This window comes from Mytilus galloprovincialis, chromosome 5 (genome assembly GCF_965363235.1).
Source record: "Mytilus galloprovincialis chromosome 5, xbMytGall1.hap1.1, whole genome shotgun sequence".
Taxonomy (NCBI): Eukaryota; Metazoa; Mollusca; class Bivalvia; order Mytilida; family Mytilidae; genus Mytilus; species Mytilus galloprovincialis.
The window spans coordinates 93,327,099-93,343,284 of record NC_134842.1 but is presented as its reverse complement, the minus strand read 5'-3'; the positions used below and the strand labels follow the sequence as shown (position 1 = coordinate 93,343,284).

Sequence of the window (16,186 nt, the reverse complement as noted above, 5' to 3'; positions counted from 1 at the left end):
TGAACGAATATCAAAACATATGATATCACTCTGTGATATAACAATATATTTAGAGTGATTTCACTTCAAAAATCAAATATTATTTATTGAATAAATCCTTTGATTACTTTATGTATTCAATAAAGTATAAGTGTATAACTACCATCATATATCAGCCTATAAAATTGCAGTTTCGTGTATATGTAAATAATCTACGATTATTTGCAATTTTTGATAGAAAAATGTTATTGTATCCGACGTCCTAAACTGGGGTTCGTGCCAAAAAACAATCATGATATAATGATATGCTAACGTGCTGTTTTCTATTCTAATCTTTTAGTTGTGTTTGTGGTGGTGGTGGTTTAGGATTTTACGCATATATACATCTGATGATATTTACATAAATCAATTAAATTCATTAAGATTTGAATCTAAACAGCAATTAACCAAATAATGTTGTTTCTAATTTTTGCTTAATGCTGGCATGATTTTAAATGACGCATTTATGCTGTTCGACTTTGTGCTTGTTTCGGCTTTCAAACTTTTGTATCATGGCATCACTAGTAGATCTTGTGTGGATAAAATGCACTTCTGGCGTATTAAAATTTTCAACTTGTTGCCTTTTGTTGGCTGTTGTTCATGTGTTTCTTTGTCAATTGTATTCCCCAATTTATTTATATTGTTGTCCTCTTAATGTTATATTTAACATGGCTATAAAAGGGGAGGTTTGGCATGCCACAAAACCAGGTTCAATCCGCCATTTTTTTCTTTAAAAATGTCCTGTACCAAGTCAGGAATATGGCCATTGTTATATAATAGTTCGTTTCTGTATGTGTTAAATTTTAACGTTGCGTCGTTTGTTTTCTCTTATTTTTGAGTGTAAATTCACATTGCGATAAGACGTGTCACGGTACTTGTCCATCCCAAATTCATGTATTTGGTTTTGATGTTATATTTGTTATTCTCGTGGGATTTTGTCTGTTGCTTGGTCCGTTTCTGTGTGTGTTACATTGTAGTGTTGTGTCGTTGTTCTCCTCTTATATTTAATGCGTTTCCATCAGTTTTAGTTTGTTACCCCGATTTTGTTTTTTGTCCATGGATTTATGAGTTTGAACATAGGTATACTACTGTTGCCTTTATTTATGCTTATATAATACAAGATGCCCAATAATATCATTATTTTACCATGATTCTCATACAGTGGACAATTTGTGGTTACCAACAGAATCAGACTCATTAAAGATTTCAGCAGGTAATGTGTACATGTTTTATAGTTAACAACTATCAGTTGATCCATACCAATTGTCCTTATTCGTGTTCTAAACAAAGGTATATAGTTTATTTAATTAAGACTCTTGGCATATTTTCAATAGTTTAATATTCCTCTAATAATTGATTCCTGACCAGCTAAATCTTTAAAGAAAGATTTTGTAGTGTCATATTCTTTAATCTCTGATGTTTTTTTTTTTTTTTTTTTTTTAACTCTTTAGAGTTTCCTTACTAATCGGACAAACATCTAACATACCAAATATACATTTTGGATATAAGGAGTATTTCTTTATTTAGAAAATTATCATAAACCCTAAATTACAAAGTTCATTTTCATTTTGTATTCACTACGTTCCCAATATCCGCTTTTCATTTGATGAATCATCGTTCTTTTCATTTTGCACTATATTAGTCTTAGAACTATCGAACGCAGTTATTTATTGATACAAATTGAAGTAACTAAACTATTACATAAGTTTTATGAAAAATATTTGATCAGTAACAATGTTAGTTTAACACCTAAACAAGGAATATGACAGTTGTTTCCATTTGTTTGATAGGTTTGAGGTTTAAGATTTTCCATTTGATAAGAGACTTTCTGTTATAAACTTTCCTTCTAGTTCTTTTTTTTTAACAGCCATGGTGTTGTGTGGTTGTCTCGATTATTATTTTGGCATCTATCGCCTGTTCCTTAATAAATATTTTGTAGATATTTTGCATGTAATTAATGACATTTGACGGAAACATTTAATTACTGTTTTAGGTAAATGATATTGTAAATTCAGCTGCATGATACAAAACAAATATTAACCATACTAATAACAACTTTGTTATCACACTTCAGTGACAAAAGCGACAAAAATCCCACTTTTTTCTACTAAAATATTAGATTTTGTCTCATTAACCAGCGTTATTAAATTATAGAAATCCATAGGAAAGTAAATAGACGCATAAAAATGCACACAACTATAAGTGGCCTTTAATCAACTGAAAAATACATTATTGAAATTGTTTATTCAGAAAAAAAAGACTACCCAAATAGAGGTAACGGGCATTTGGTAGTATGAGAAAAAAAACTATTGTTTAAACATTTGCTTTTTAGTCAATGTTCCCATTGCTATGTACTAGTTGATATCCCGTACAACTATCAAAGTCTACAAAATTCGATAGCTGATACTGTTTTTTGCATCAATTTTCGGAAATGGCCAAGGAATTTAGTGAAAGGTGATCTATTGCGAGATCTAAAGAAGAAAAAAAGAACTATAAACAATATACAATATACACCAATTCGTCACAATCAAATTTTCTAAAAAGCCATAACAGTTTTTAAACAATCAATTGTTCTGAGTATGGAAAGGTTTTCTAGGAAAGAAAACAAGACCATGTGTGCGAAAATGTACTTAATTCATGGATTTCTTTTTTGCGTCGCTGTATAAAAAAAAGACAACAAACTAATTGAACAATTTTCATTTCTTTTTATTGCACTGGGTAAAAAATACGGTATGTATGAATATGCTTTATAAAGATGAGAGAGAGAGAATCAAACGTTGTAAATATGTAAATTTGTAGCAATCATATAGTATAGAAGATACTTACCATAATTCCACTATTATTTCCAAACAATTGTTTTTCACTAAAATGTATTAAGTTTAATTGTAGTTCATGCAGTATACGTGATTCTCATCATATGTGTAGTCGTCATTGGTGCATTGGTAGTAAAATACTATTATAACCGATCGAAAAGAAAGTGAGTATCTTGAAATGTACATTTCGAAATGATTAAGAACTGGTTTGCTACAACCTTATTAAGTTCTTCCGTTAACAGTACAATTGAAGTAAAGAAAGGAACACGTGCACACTAGTTTTGAACATATAAAGATGTGTATTATAACAGTACATAACTAGTAACACAAATGTGGCACTGACATCACATTATCATAGAATGGATTTGTATAAATACATTGGTTGCGATTAATTACAATGATTTCCCAATGAGATCAAACTGATAATTTGTAATGAGAAAAAAATCTGATAAATTCACTCCGCTTACCTCATACGACAATATGTGTGGTCAAAACGTTGGCTATGAAGTTGCATCAAACTACTGAGAGTGCGCAGAATTAAGTTCTACTCATTTTCCTCTGTATTTTCATTACAAAGTTCCTTGTCAATGAAAAAACAAGAATAACTAATCCAAGAAATAAATATCGAAACTTTATGACCGCAAAACACAGAGAATGAGCTCAATCACATTCGTAAATAAATGTGTGGTCCCTTGTTGCAAACAGTTCTATATTTGAAATCTTGAATAATTTTGCTATCACTACCAAAACAGTACTACATTATGTTCGTACATCTTCATTTCTCTAACTACTTCATGTACTTGCGGTGTATATTTAAAAGGATAAAATCTTGCAAAAATATTTGTTTCGGGTATTTTTATAACATAACTTTCTCTTAATACGGATAAGAGGTATTAACAGAATTTCTAGACCTTTTTGCCATTAAAATTAGTAACTTATTTATTATGTTCCCGATTAAGACGTTGGAATACGCTTTAAACCCCGATATAGAAGATTGTATGCGAAATGCATATCTGGTGCAGTAGAATTTTTATTGGTAATGCTATTTCATAATTTGATAAACTTGAGATGAATCCTTTTACTATAATTTAAAGTTACTATTTCTCAACTATTACATAAAGCGATCATTTTATCTAAGTTTTGTGTCGTACAGTCATGCAGGTATTAAATATGTCGTTTTGACATTTAGAAAGAGAGAGCAAAACCAAAAATTGACCTGTAATGATAGCAATGTCAACCCCGTCACAAACAGCACTATACCATTATTAGAATTGGATGGTGATTCAGATGTTAACAAGGAAACGAAACACAACAGCAGAAGCAGGTATGAATAAATATGAATATGCATGTTGTTATCGGTATAAAACTTAACAACGTGAGACACTTTTATAGGAAGATTATGACATGATTAAAGATAACAAATTACTGGAAAAGATATATTGCCTTACTGAAAGAATAGACCTTCATTTACAAAAATAAAATGAGATAAAGGAATATAAGTTCTGAAACACCTTCACTTTGTTTGCCATCATGTCATTGTGTTTAATATATTTGATTTATGAAATAGGATAATAATAAAAAAAATCATCCCTCATATTGAGAGACCATAAGATCACAAACGATGATTGATTAAACTTGTATTATAGCTAAATAAACCTCTCACTTGACAGTCATATAGAATTCTATTATATTAACAATACTGTTTGAGCAAAACAAACAGACGTATTAGGTATAAATGTCAAAAATGTTTTTGTTGTTTGCTCTGCTGTTTTTTGTTTTTTTTTGTTTCTCGCAAAGATTTTTTAATTTTTTTATTAGACTAGTGATTTGAGATTGCTCCCTTATTATTTTCTGTCACTCGTATTTCGTATCATATCTCATATAAACCGAGACTAACTGTTATACCTTTCACTACAAAATATATAAATGGTAGGAGAAGAATATCAAAATGAATAGTAAAAAGCGTTGAAAGAAGTATAAGTTCCTTTTACATTACATTTTGGTCTTAATCATCCTTTTATCTTATTTAGACATTTTGATTTACGAATGGACATTTGTCAACTAAGACATAGACAAACATTTTCACTCAGTTTAATGTCTTACAATATTACTGTGATATCAGTCTTATTACATTCTCGTCCTAATGTTTAGAAATAATGAAGAAAGCCGCAGCCAAAATTTGGATGACAGCTTTTTCAGCTGTCATGGTATCACTTTCGACCCCGAATATACACCCGTAATCTTCATAAACAACACGGTTAAATTAGGTGATTTGGAAGATACGTTCGATGTTGATCATACCATAACTGAAAACAAAATCAACCGTAGAATCAAGTATGTAGTAACACTGATTTGCATGCCGTTATCGATTATGAAATTCACAAGTGATTTAAAAATCCTCAGATACTAATTCTTTATACCTATACCATTTATACCAATCGAATGTTAAAAATTGGTTTCCTCTCTGACTTTTATGAACAGATGTGATGTATGGAGATTTTTTTTTTCTGTTGGGCAAATTTTATTAAAAAATCGTTTATATAATTTCAAGGGCATGAAAGGGATATAAATTTATTTCAAAAAACACTTTTCTCCCCGTTTCGACCATTTCATTGGGTTTATTCAAAATAATAAATGATTCATTGTCAAATGTGCTGGTAAGCACATGGATGGTAGAAATTTATAAGTTTTGATGTTGTTACAAATTGTCATTATCTGATTCACCATTTTACATTCTTTACAAATGCCTTACTGGACTTACCAATAGCTCCAGGAATCTAAAAAAGAGTTGAGCGAAAACATCCAATCATAAACATATTTAAAGACTATCAATAGATTCCTCGTAGCAAAAACTTTATGCTCCGTTTTAAATTTAACTTCTATTCTGAAAAACCTCTATTGTAGTTGTACTTTAATGTCAACTGTAAATACAAGTACAGAGTTCCAGCTAGGTCGATTTAACAGGGAGGTCCGTCCTTCGCCGATTGCCGCCCTTTGCCCTTTTTTCTGACGCTCTGTGTCCTTTTTAGTCTATTCCTTTATTGACTAATACTAATGTTTGCCTTATCTTTTTTGTTGCATCAAATGTTTTAAACAGGTTCTCGTTTGTGTATCATTTTCAATAACGGTTTGTCCACCAATTTTGATACATTTGTAAACCTAAAATATGATTTGAATATTAGTACTCACTACTGGGCGTTATAAATATAGAGACTTGGAGTAGCAATACATGTTGTTTATTTGAAGTTTATATTAATCAAACTATTTGCATGTTCAACATTTAGAACTTGAATGAATTGTTTTTAAACACGTGTTGTTCAACCTATTAAACGCGTGTTTCATCCTTAACTATACATAACAAAGGTTCATTATTAACGATATTTTGAAGTTCTATATTTTAATTTATTAACCCATAGCCTTTAAACAAATTTTCAAAGAAAAACATGCTTGTAAAATGTGTTCTTACATTTCAATTAACGATGACAAAGACATTCATTTGAAATCAAACGATAAGTATTTGAACAACAACACGTTATGTTTTATTCTGTTTTTAAGATGTATCAAATTGAAAAATATAATGATCGAAAACAGATTAATCTGGCTTCTGTACCTAAAGAATTATGCAACAGTGTGATTTTGATTTGTTTAAAATGTTTTAAAATTACCAAACAAGTACTAAAGTAAACTTCATACTATCATTAACATTACCATTATATTCATGTATGTCTATTTATAATTATGTAACATACCCTTTATGGGCCGATGATTAGTTATATAGAAATTTGTATTAGTAGACCAGCTACATGAAATTATGTTATACTAAGAAATGACACTCATATCAAAATAGTAATAAAGCCAAACAAGTAAGCATTGTCAAACATCTCCTGTCTTCCATACATCACCCCTATCACTACTGGACGAAAAAGCAACTGTCCATACCAGTAACAGTCGTTATACGACTGTCTTAGTCTGTAAAAGACAAGTAATGACTGTCAAATTTGTCATATTTCGTTGCAACAGTTCATTTATGTCTGTCCCAACTTTTCTACGGGTTGTGAAAGTCAAAAAATGCTACCATCAGTCATTTCAGAACTGTTGCAGTGGTTTACGGTGTTGTCACAGTCAAAATCTATTTATTACAGTCTTTCTAATAGTTGTGGCAGTTGCATAATGTCCCTTCCAACCTTTTAATAGTTTGGACAGTTAAAATTTGTTTGTGTCAACTTTTTAGACGTTGATGCAGTCAAAAAATGTTTGTCACAACGTTTTTAGAGTTGGGACAGCCGCTAAATGTTTGTTACAACTTTCTAAAGGTTGGCACAGTCATTAAATGTTTATTACAACTTATAAAAGGTTGAGACAGTCGTTAAATGTTTAAAACAAACACTTCATAGGTTTATACAGTCGGTAAATGTTTTAATACAAATATTTTAGCGTAACGGTAGTCCATCAGTGTAAAAAAAAAATCACGTCTCACCTGGCTCTCAAGATTTGATTTTTATGTGAAATAGTCCATTACTTATACTATTATCGTCTATTGTGCGATTGAAAACTTGTTTTGCTGTTTATTCATTTATTTTCGATCGTTGTTTGTCTTTTGTCGTTTTCCATTTATTGCCGTAACATTGTCCGTTCATTTTTGACAGTCAATGCATGTGCGTTTGACTTTAAATAATCCTTTTGATATCCTTACTTTTTATTTTATAATATCTGTTTTATAACATTTTCGTTCATAACTGGTTTTAAAAACCAGAAGCTTTCGTTTAAAATAGAGTTTTAATAATATTGCAGAATAATGAGAAGATGATAATGGATTCATTCAAATTCATATTTGATAAATTCTGTGCAATAGAAAAATGTACAAGGGTGTACCTGAAATAAATTTAAAGATTATGACTAAGTTACCAATATTGTACAGCATAATAAAACAGTTTTAATTCGAATTACACCAAGAGGGACATTTCCGATGATTAAAAAAATAATTAGTAAAATCTGTCAAGTTTCATTAAAAACGGAAAACAATTCTTCACCGTAAACGATTTATCCTCTTTAATTTTTTGTCGGCAAAAAAAAAAAACCTGGACCTCAGGTCGGCAAACTATATTTTTACACAGGTAACTACAGATGTTAGACCACATGTTCAATAATCTGAGCTGGAAAATACAATCGGTGAGTAGAAATTATCAATATTTTTAAAGCATGTCTATCGAATAATCATGGATTCATAATTTTGAAGGGAAAATGTGCACATTTGTCGGCTTACAGACCTTACAATGTGTTCTCATTGGCGGATCCAAAGGGGGGGTTCCAAGGGTTCGAACCTCAGGGTTGTCAATAAGATTTAAAGTAGGAGGCTAAATCATAAAAGTAGCAGGCAACACCGGCGGACGGCGTAGCCGTTCGGTGCGACGAGCTTGCTCGTTTCCCTTCACGGCGAGGGGTCTTTTTTAAAATGGTGCAAAATCCTGCACTCTGGGTGGCTCCTGAACTCTAATTTTGTTCTTTGCAAACACCATTTTTTTTAATGATGATAAGGTAAATGAGCAGCAAGATGGTCATATTTTCATATAATGTTGATCAAATAACATGAATAATATCATCAAGACTTTCAGCTAACAAGTTATTGAAGTTGTTTACAAATTTTTAAGGAAAATGATGAAGGCATGACTCTGTAAGACATGGTGAACATTCAGGAAAAGATTTAAATTTGATTTTATTAGTTGAAAATATTTTTAATTTAACTGTAGACATGCAATTATTCAAATAGTTCTAACCCATAGAAAACAATTTTCAGTATTAATAATTTCAAATACTTATCTCAATAAATCAAATGATGAATTCAATGGACTGTTTAACGGCAAAAAGGATGCACTTTTGAAATTACAATAATCTAGAATTTAAAATCTTGGTATTAAAATATTTTTTTGTGAGTTATTAATTGAAGTGTTTTAATTAAGAAAGGAAACATGGGGTCATCATGGTCATGGGTCAAAATATTTAACCCTGTATCATAGGGAGAAAAAAACAGAGATCAAACATCTGAAAGAAATTCCAGAACCTGGCCAAAGTACATCCTTGAATGCAAAATGCAAGACATTCATTTTTTATTATTATTACTGTCAGAGCATGAGTGTGTGTGTTTTCTTTTTCATTTTTTTAATAGCTTTCATTGTGTCATGTATGATTGGGGATGTTAAGTAAGACCTATTGTGTGTGCTAATAGTATATCCTCCTTTACACCGTATATCTCTTGGTATCAGGTAGTGCTCCTAGTATTTATGATATATGAGGCTACACAATGACATGCAGACAACTAACACAACTTTTTTCTTTTATTTCAAAACTTAAAGAAAGGCCATGGGACAGGTATACATAAGATTTATGGTAAAAATAAACAGATAAAGAGTCTACTTTTAAGAGGCTCTATCACTGACTTAAAAACAAGAAAATGAAAATCACATAATGAAAATAATGTGATGTCTGCTTTTACGAGACAGCCTGACAGGACATTGCTCTTTTTTTCATTTCTTGGTAGGGCGACGATCATGCACTGCATGAACATTACCAAGGAGGGTGTCTCAATTATAATTTGAATGCAAATGTCATAGAACACACCTTTTTTTCGCTTCGTTGTAGTTTGAAAAAAATTCGAAATCCTTTTCATTTTTCTGACTCTGCTTCACTTTTTTTTTAATGACTGGTTACAAAATCTCGTTATTACTATTAATGCATACTTTTCCTGGTTTCAGTACAAAATCTGATAGTACTTTGCAGCGAACTCAACATCCAGCATCTATTTTACCGGAAATCTAATTTTATTAACCAATCAGAAATGCCGTTATATATCTATCTTGATTATGCTAGATAGTGACCGACGATCTAAAACTAAAAGTACGATTTATATTTTTTTGACATCAGAAAAACAACCGATGGAGATTTGATTATAAACGACTATTTCAATCGGCAATCGGTTCTTAATGAATACGCTGGAACCTCCTTTGTTTTGGCCGCTCAATGCATTTAAATGGGAACATATAGTTGTACCCCCCCCCCCCCCCTGTTTCGTTCTGGGTTGGACCCGATTCACTCCCGTTGTATAAAAGCCAGAATTGGTAACTACGACGTACCCATACAGATACAGAGACCCCCCTTTTTAGAATGGCTGGATCCGCCACTGATCCTACAGAATCTATATTGAGATACTCTGATAGGCTATATAGCTATGAATCGACGTTCTATATTACCACACTCGTGCATAGTTGCATGTTCCAGGGAAAATATAAGTTTTGAGCCACCTTTGAGCTTCAATGTTAAAGTTGTGCATCATAATAAATCATTGAAAGTCATAAAGGACACCGTTCCCCTCTCCCTATTATCATGTGTATGTCATTTATTCCCTTAATTATTTTGCATACATCACCATGAGTGGAATACATAAAAGGTTACTCTATATTTTCCCCTTTTTTGTGGGACTAATTTGGTCGATTATATAGGGAATCACTCAAGCATGACTCGATCCGTGCCCCTAAGGGCAGTCAAGGGCCCTGTCCCTTATGAAAAGTTCTGTAGTGTACATATTGTATGTTAATGTATTGCTAACTCGGGTCATAAATTTGCATGAAATACTTGTCACCGACATTTTATAACCAACAACCAACCGATCTTTACATGTACGTATCCATATAAATGTGTTTCTTATCATGCTTATGCTGGATTACTAGTATTTCCCTGGTTTTGCTTTATCATGTTTATCAGCTGATAGTTTTTGTTCTATTAAGAATGCATTGTGACGTCACGTCATGATTTTAAAATAGCATTAATCATCAAAATAAAACAATATTATTAAATTAATGTTCCTGAAACAAGGCACAGAGTCATAAACAGTTGCCATTTAAACACAGTTGATTAAACAAATTGTGCTAATTCAATTAGCATGATTAGTAATTGTTTTATCAAGTACTACATTGTTTAAAAAACTCATATTAAAAGAGCAAAGCTAGCATCATAAATTTATTCTTTTTAGATTTAACATAGAATTTATATTAAATCACTATAATTTGTTAATACTTTGAACCCAAACTATATATTTTCATGTGAAATTGTTATATAAATTGTGCCCTGCAGTTAGCATTGTTTTTCAAAATTCATTTGTGCCATACATGTTATCTAACTTACAAGTAGTAACATTCAATGGTCATTATATTTATTCTGCAATGATTAACGACCTTCTAATCATAAGTCATATATATTTTTCGACACGCATTCAATTGTGTTTTTGTTACTTTATTGTTGCCTAACTGTTGGGTGGATGCATCATTGATATATATCCCATATCTCCTTTGATCATGTGCATTCACATACGACTGCAGATTTTTTGCATTTTTATACGCCCGTCAAAATTTTGACGGGACATATTATGGTATACAAATGTCCGGTGTCCATCCGTCTGTCTGTATGTCCGTCTGTCTGTTCGTCCGTCTGTCTGTCTGTCAGTCCGTCTGTCCGGCGTAAACATGTCGCACCGTAACTTGAGAACGACTTATCTAAATTTCATGAAACTTAATATAGTTGTTTTTTATGATGGTCAAATGAGCTGTATACTTTTTGGTGAAAATAAGATTTAAACTTTTTGAGTTACGGCACTTAGTAACTAAAACAGGGGTGTTTTTTTTTCACATGTCGCACCGAATCTCAAAAGCGATTCTTGATTATTGCTTAAAACTTTACACACTTCTTAGTTATATTAATCTTAATATCTGTATACTTTTTGGTGATGATTCAAAATTTCATTTTTGAGTTATTGAGTATTTTGTAAAAAAGGGGGAAGGGTTTTTTACATGTCGCGCCGTATCTCAAAAACGATGTATGATTATTGCTTAAAACTTTACACACTTCTTTGTTATATTAATCTAAAGATCTGTATACTTTTTGGTGATGATTCAAAATTTCATTTTTGAGTTATTGAGTATTTTGTAAAAAAGGGGGAGGGGGTTTTTACATGTCGTGCAGTATCTCAAAAACGATTTATGATTATTGCTTAAAACTTTACACACTCCTTTGTTATATTAATCTAAAGATCTGTATACTTTTTGGTGATGACTAAAAATTTCATTATTGAGTTATTGAGTATTTTGTAAAAAAGGGGAGGGTTTTTTTTACATGTCGCGCCGTATCTCAAAAACAATTTATGATTATTGCTTGAAACTGTACACACTTCTTTTTTATATTAATCTGTATACTTTTTGGTTTGATTCAAAATTTTATTTTAGTGATATTTGTAAAAAAAAAAACAGGGTGGGGGGGGGGGGGGGGTTTCACATGTCCCGCCATGTCTCAAAAAACAATAAATGGTTATTGCTTAAAACTTTATCAGAAACTATTGATGATTATTGCATAAAACTTCCATACAAGACGTCGGGCGTATCATGTGCTCATGGTGCAGCTGTTTATTTACATAATCATGATAATTATGTTATGTTTACATTCAATATGTCAGGAAAACATCACAAAAAATCTATCTGTATGCATATTGTTTTATGTTAACATGGTATAAACTTTTTTAAAGTATTTTATAAAGCTCAAAATATTTTTTATAGATATAGTATTATCCAGTAAGTTCATAAAATTTAACTGCATTGTATGTGTTGTATCTACTAATTTAGTCTAAAACAATTTTTTTTAATTCAAATTCAAAATTAACAATTAAAATATTTGTATTTACTGAATATGACCATGCAAATGTGACATTAAAATAGGTAATAATCAGGATGTTAACACTGGCTATGCGATAGGTAATAATCAGAAATTCTTATATACATGATGTAGCTAATATACAAATTAAGACACAATAGTTTATTGCCCTGGGGGATGATATTTAATGTCATTGGTATAATGATATGATTTTATTATAATGTTCACAAATTATCATGATTAAAATTGTCCTCTTCAAAATTTTGATAACTTTTTCAAAACAAATTATAATTTAAGAAAAATATGAAACAGCAGGATATACATGATATATATTATTTTGGATATTAAAATGCAAATTTTAAAAGTAATCTGAATATTGATTTATTAAAATAAAATTGGGTAAATAACTAAATTAAATAAAAAAAGTGAGCTGCAAAGCATTATTTAATGCAAGCTGTTATAACAAATGAATAAGTAAAAAGTATTCAGGGTAACACAAAAGATTTAAAAATTATTAAACTCAAGGATTTAAAACATTAACTGGGATGGTTAAGTCTTGGAACAATATTTTTATATCACAAAGGTTTATTCATTATATGCACTGGACAAAGGTAAAGTCAACATCATCTACATGTATATAGTAACAGGGCATTTATTTATTTAATTTTTTCGTTCCTTAAACTTTTCTTTGTCATGTTTGTAGTATCAATATATTTCATATTAAATGATAAACATAATTAAAATGAACAAAAGAAATAACCTGTTGTGTTTTAGAGAGGAATAACTATGTCCATGATGTCGGACTTTAAAGAATTGATGAAATAAAGTATGGTGTGAGCCTCAATGAGACAATAACCCTTCAATGAAAGTACACAATCACACTTAACAAATCATTAATGCAGGAAAAAAGACAACACTTAAAATAGAATTTAGACCCCCTTAAAAGATTTATTTTTCTTGTTAAAAGGGACTTGAAAATAGAATTGTATTAGTGCTAGAATGTTTTGGTCAATCAAATGAGAAGTTGTTTTATCTAGGTAAATACAGTTATTGTAATTAACTTTCTTATTATCATGATTATTGCACAATGTATACATGTAGTATTATATATTTATTATTAGTTAAACATTTACTGTACATGCTGTACTTGAGTCTAAATGTATATTTTATTTTGTAGAATCATACTGAATATGTATTGGTTTGACCATGATTCCCACTTAGAATATGACACCTGCTAGTACATGTGCACTTTGATGCATAGAAAATATAGATGTCACTGAGTTGCTGTATAGCTGCAAATTGTGAAACAATGGAATAATTCATTATTTAATGCTAGTTATCTATTGTTTTTGGAAATTATGAATATGGCGTGCAGCATTATTCCATGATGATAATGTGATGTTCTGATTAAATTGGACAAGAAGAAAATTGTGCCTTGTACAAATAGGAAAATTACAAATTGTATTAAAGGAGGACCACATTACTGGAGGACTAATTACCTTGGATTATCATGATCAATTGTGAATTTGGAATAACAAAATTTCGTAGTTGCAGTGAATATTAATAGTGCAATCATACATGTACATTATTTCTGAATTCCATGAATACCCAGGATAATTATTCATTTGAAATAGCAATTTGGAATAATGAAAATTCATAGTTACAGTGAATACTACTAATAATAGTGCATCATATCTGAATTCATGAATACTTTTAATTATTGGATAATCAGTCATTTTAATATAATAACAATATGGATAATGTGAATTTCTAGTTTCAGTGAAATTTACAAAACAGTACATGTATATATCACATCTGAAGTTTATGTTGGCATTGCAATTGTTAACTACCGCCAGCATGTCCAGGGTGTGTAAAAAGATCTTAACCAACTATAAGGGTCTCGTGCAGTCCGTGTCAATTGTTTAGAGTCAAATGACTGCTTGCTGTACTTAAATTATTAAAGTCTGAATTAGAATTAAATGAAAATATTAATTAGCATGATTAGTCATGTTAGTGGCCAAGTATTCATGGTTTTTGAAACAAATAAACCATGCAGGTACATTAAAGTATAATTTTATTATCCCTCCTGCAACAAAAGTTGAAGTACGTGCATGCAAGCCAAGAAATATGTATTACAATCTGGCAGTGGCTACAGTGTACCGTTTTGTATTTAAGCTTCACCAGATACATTTTAGAAGCTGAAATGCCTGGATACTTCCTTATGTTATGAAGTTTCTGTTATTGATTTGTCCATTGCACTTCACCTAGTTTTCATGGTACACTACATGTACATGTAACTGTTTACAAAAAAATATTACTGTTTGAACAGTCACAGTGAAATACACCATTTGTACACTCGGAAGTCTTAAATGTATAACATATGTATATTAATTGAGTTACTGGATTAATTGTTATGGTATCTTGAAAGGTGTACATGTCTCAGTGTCTGTCAGGCAGGGTTGGCCTGATCCTGACTTCATTTCATGGATCAGTGATTAAGGTTAGGCCTAGAAAAAAAAGATTGTGTTTCCGGTAACATCATTTTGAAAAATAGGGTCGGTAGGTCGGAATTCTTTTTTTTTTTTTATTTATTTTTTTTTGACATCGTAAATGAAATCCGGAAAATTATCATGGTTTTTCCAAGTCCGGATCCGTAATTAGTTTCAAAAACCGGAAGTGTGCCATTTGCAATGTTTTTGAAGCACCTGCTGTGCAAATTTCTTGGATTTTAACCTATTTGGAATACCTTTTGACATTAATAAAATGTTTTAACTGGCTTTCTATGCAAGTAGAAGCAAGAGAGAAAAAATATTATGTCATCTATCAGAAGCCTGTGTCAAAAACGGGGTCGGTTGATACAATTTTTTTTTTTTTTTTTGAAGATCCAATAAAAAAAGTTAGGGTCGGGGCTAAAAAACAGGGTCGGTCGTGTTACCGGAAACATCGATCTTTTTTTTCTCAGCCTTACATGTTTGTACTTCAGTTACATGTAATTTGTCAAGTTTGTTTCTCACACATGTTTAAAAATACTACAAGCAGTAGGAAAAGTAGGTCAACTATATTTGGTTTATGAAATGAGTGTAAGGTGAATATGTCTAATTGCAAGACTTACAAAATGTACATCAGACTTTGACCCCAATGGAAATGTCATGGTTCATTGAACAATGCTTAGTTTTTGTGGTTTGATCTATTTCCAAATTTTTCTCAGATGCTACAGTATAAACTACATGTACATGCATGACATGTATAGGATCACTATTTTCATGATTTTTGGCATATTATTGGATATTCATAAGTTAGTTTTCATGGTTTGGATGTTAAGAATGTTAAGTCTATTTCACAGACAGTATACATGGTATAAATCACTAAATTTTGGGTATCATGGGTATGGAATGTCAGTTTGTAGGGTGTACATCATCTGTCTGGCATGGTTAATTTGACTGCAACTTCATTTTCAAAGGTTAAGGAAAATTGAAAGTTTGTGTGATACTTGTACATGTAGTAAAACCTTCATACATGTCGGCAAAGCAGAGAAGACATTTCAGCATTTGCACAGTCAATCTTGTTTACATCTGACACCAGTGATCATGTCTACATCTTGATTATACACATGTAGCTGCTTTTTGATAACAAAAGTCTGACAACTATTAACAATTGTTATAAAT

At 30.9% G+C, this 16,186-nt stretch overlaps 1 protein-coding gene and 1 long non-coding RNA gene across 2 annotated transcripts in view; both read left to right on the top strand.

Annotated features, from left to right (window-relative positions):
- The window catches only part of LOC143074208 (uncharacterized), a 35,851-nt gene that overhangs the window by 14,143 nt on the left and 5,522 nt on the right, over positions 1–16,186 (top strand). The window contains exons 5-7 of the mRNA XM_076249758.1: positions 1,181–1,231; positions 2,908–2,995; positions 4,021–4,155. Of these exons, the coding sequence (XP_076105873.1) occupies positions 1,181–1,231; positions 2,908–2,995; positions 4,021–4,155 (274 nt within the window). The remainder of the gene's footprint in view (positions 1–1,180; positions 1,232–2,907; positions 2,996–4,020; positions 4,156–16,186) is intronic.
- LOC143074841 (uncharacterized) lies at positions 7,130–14,517 on the top strand. The gene is made up of 2 exons (XR_012978115.1): positions 7,130–8,000; positions 13,699–14,517. It is a non-coding gene; the product is annotated as an uncharacterized LOC143074841 (long non-coding RNA).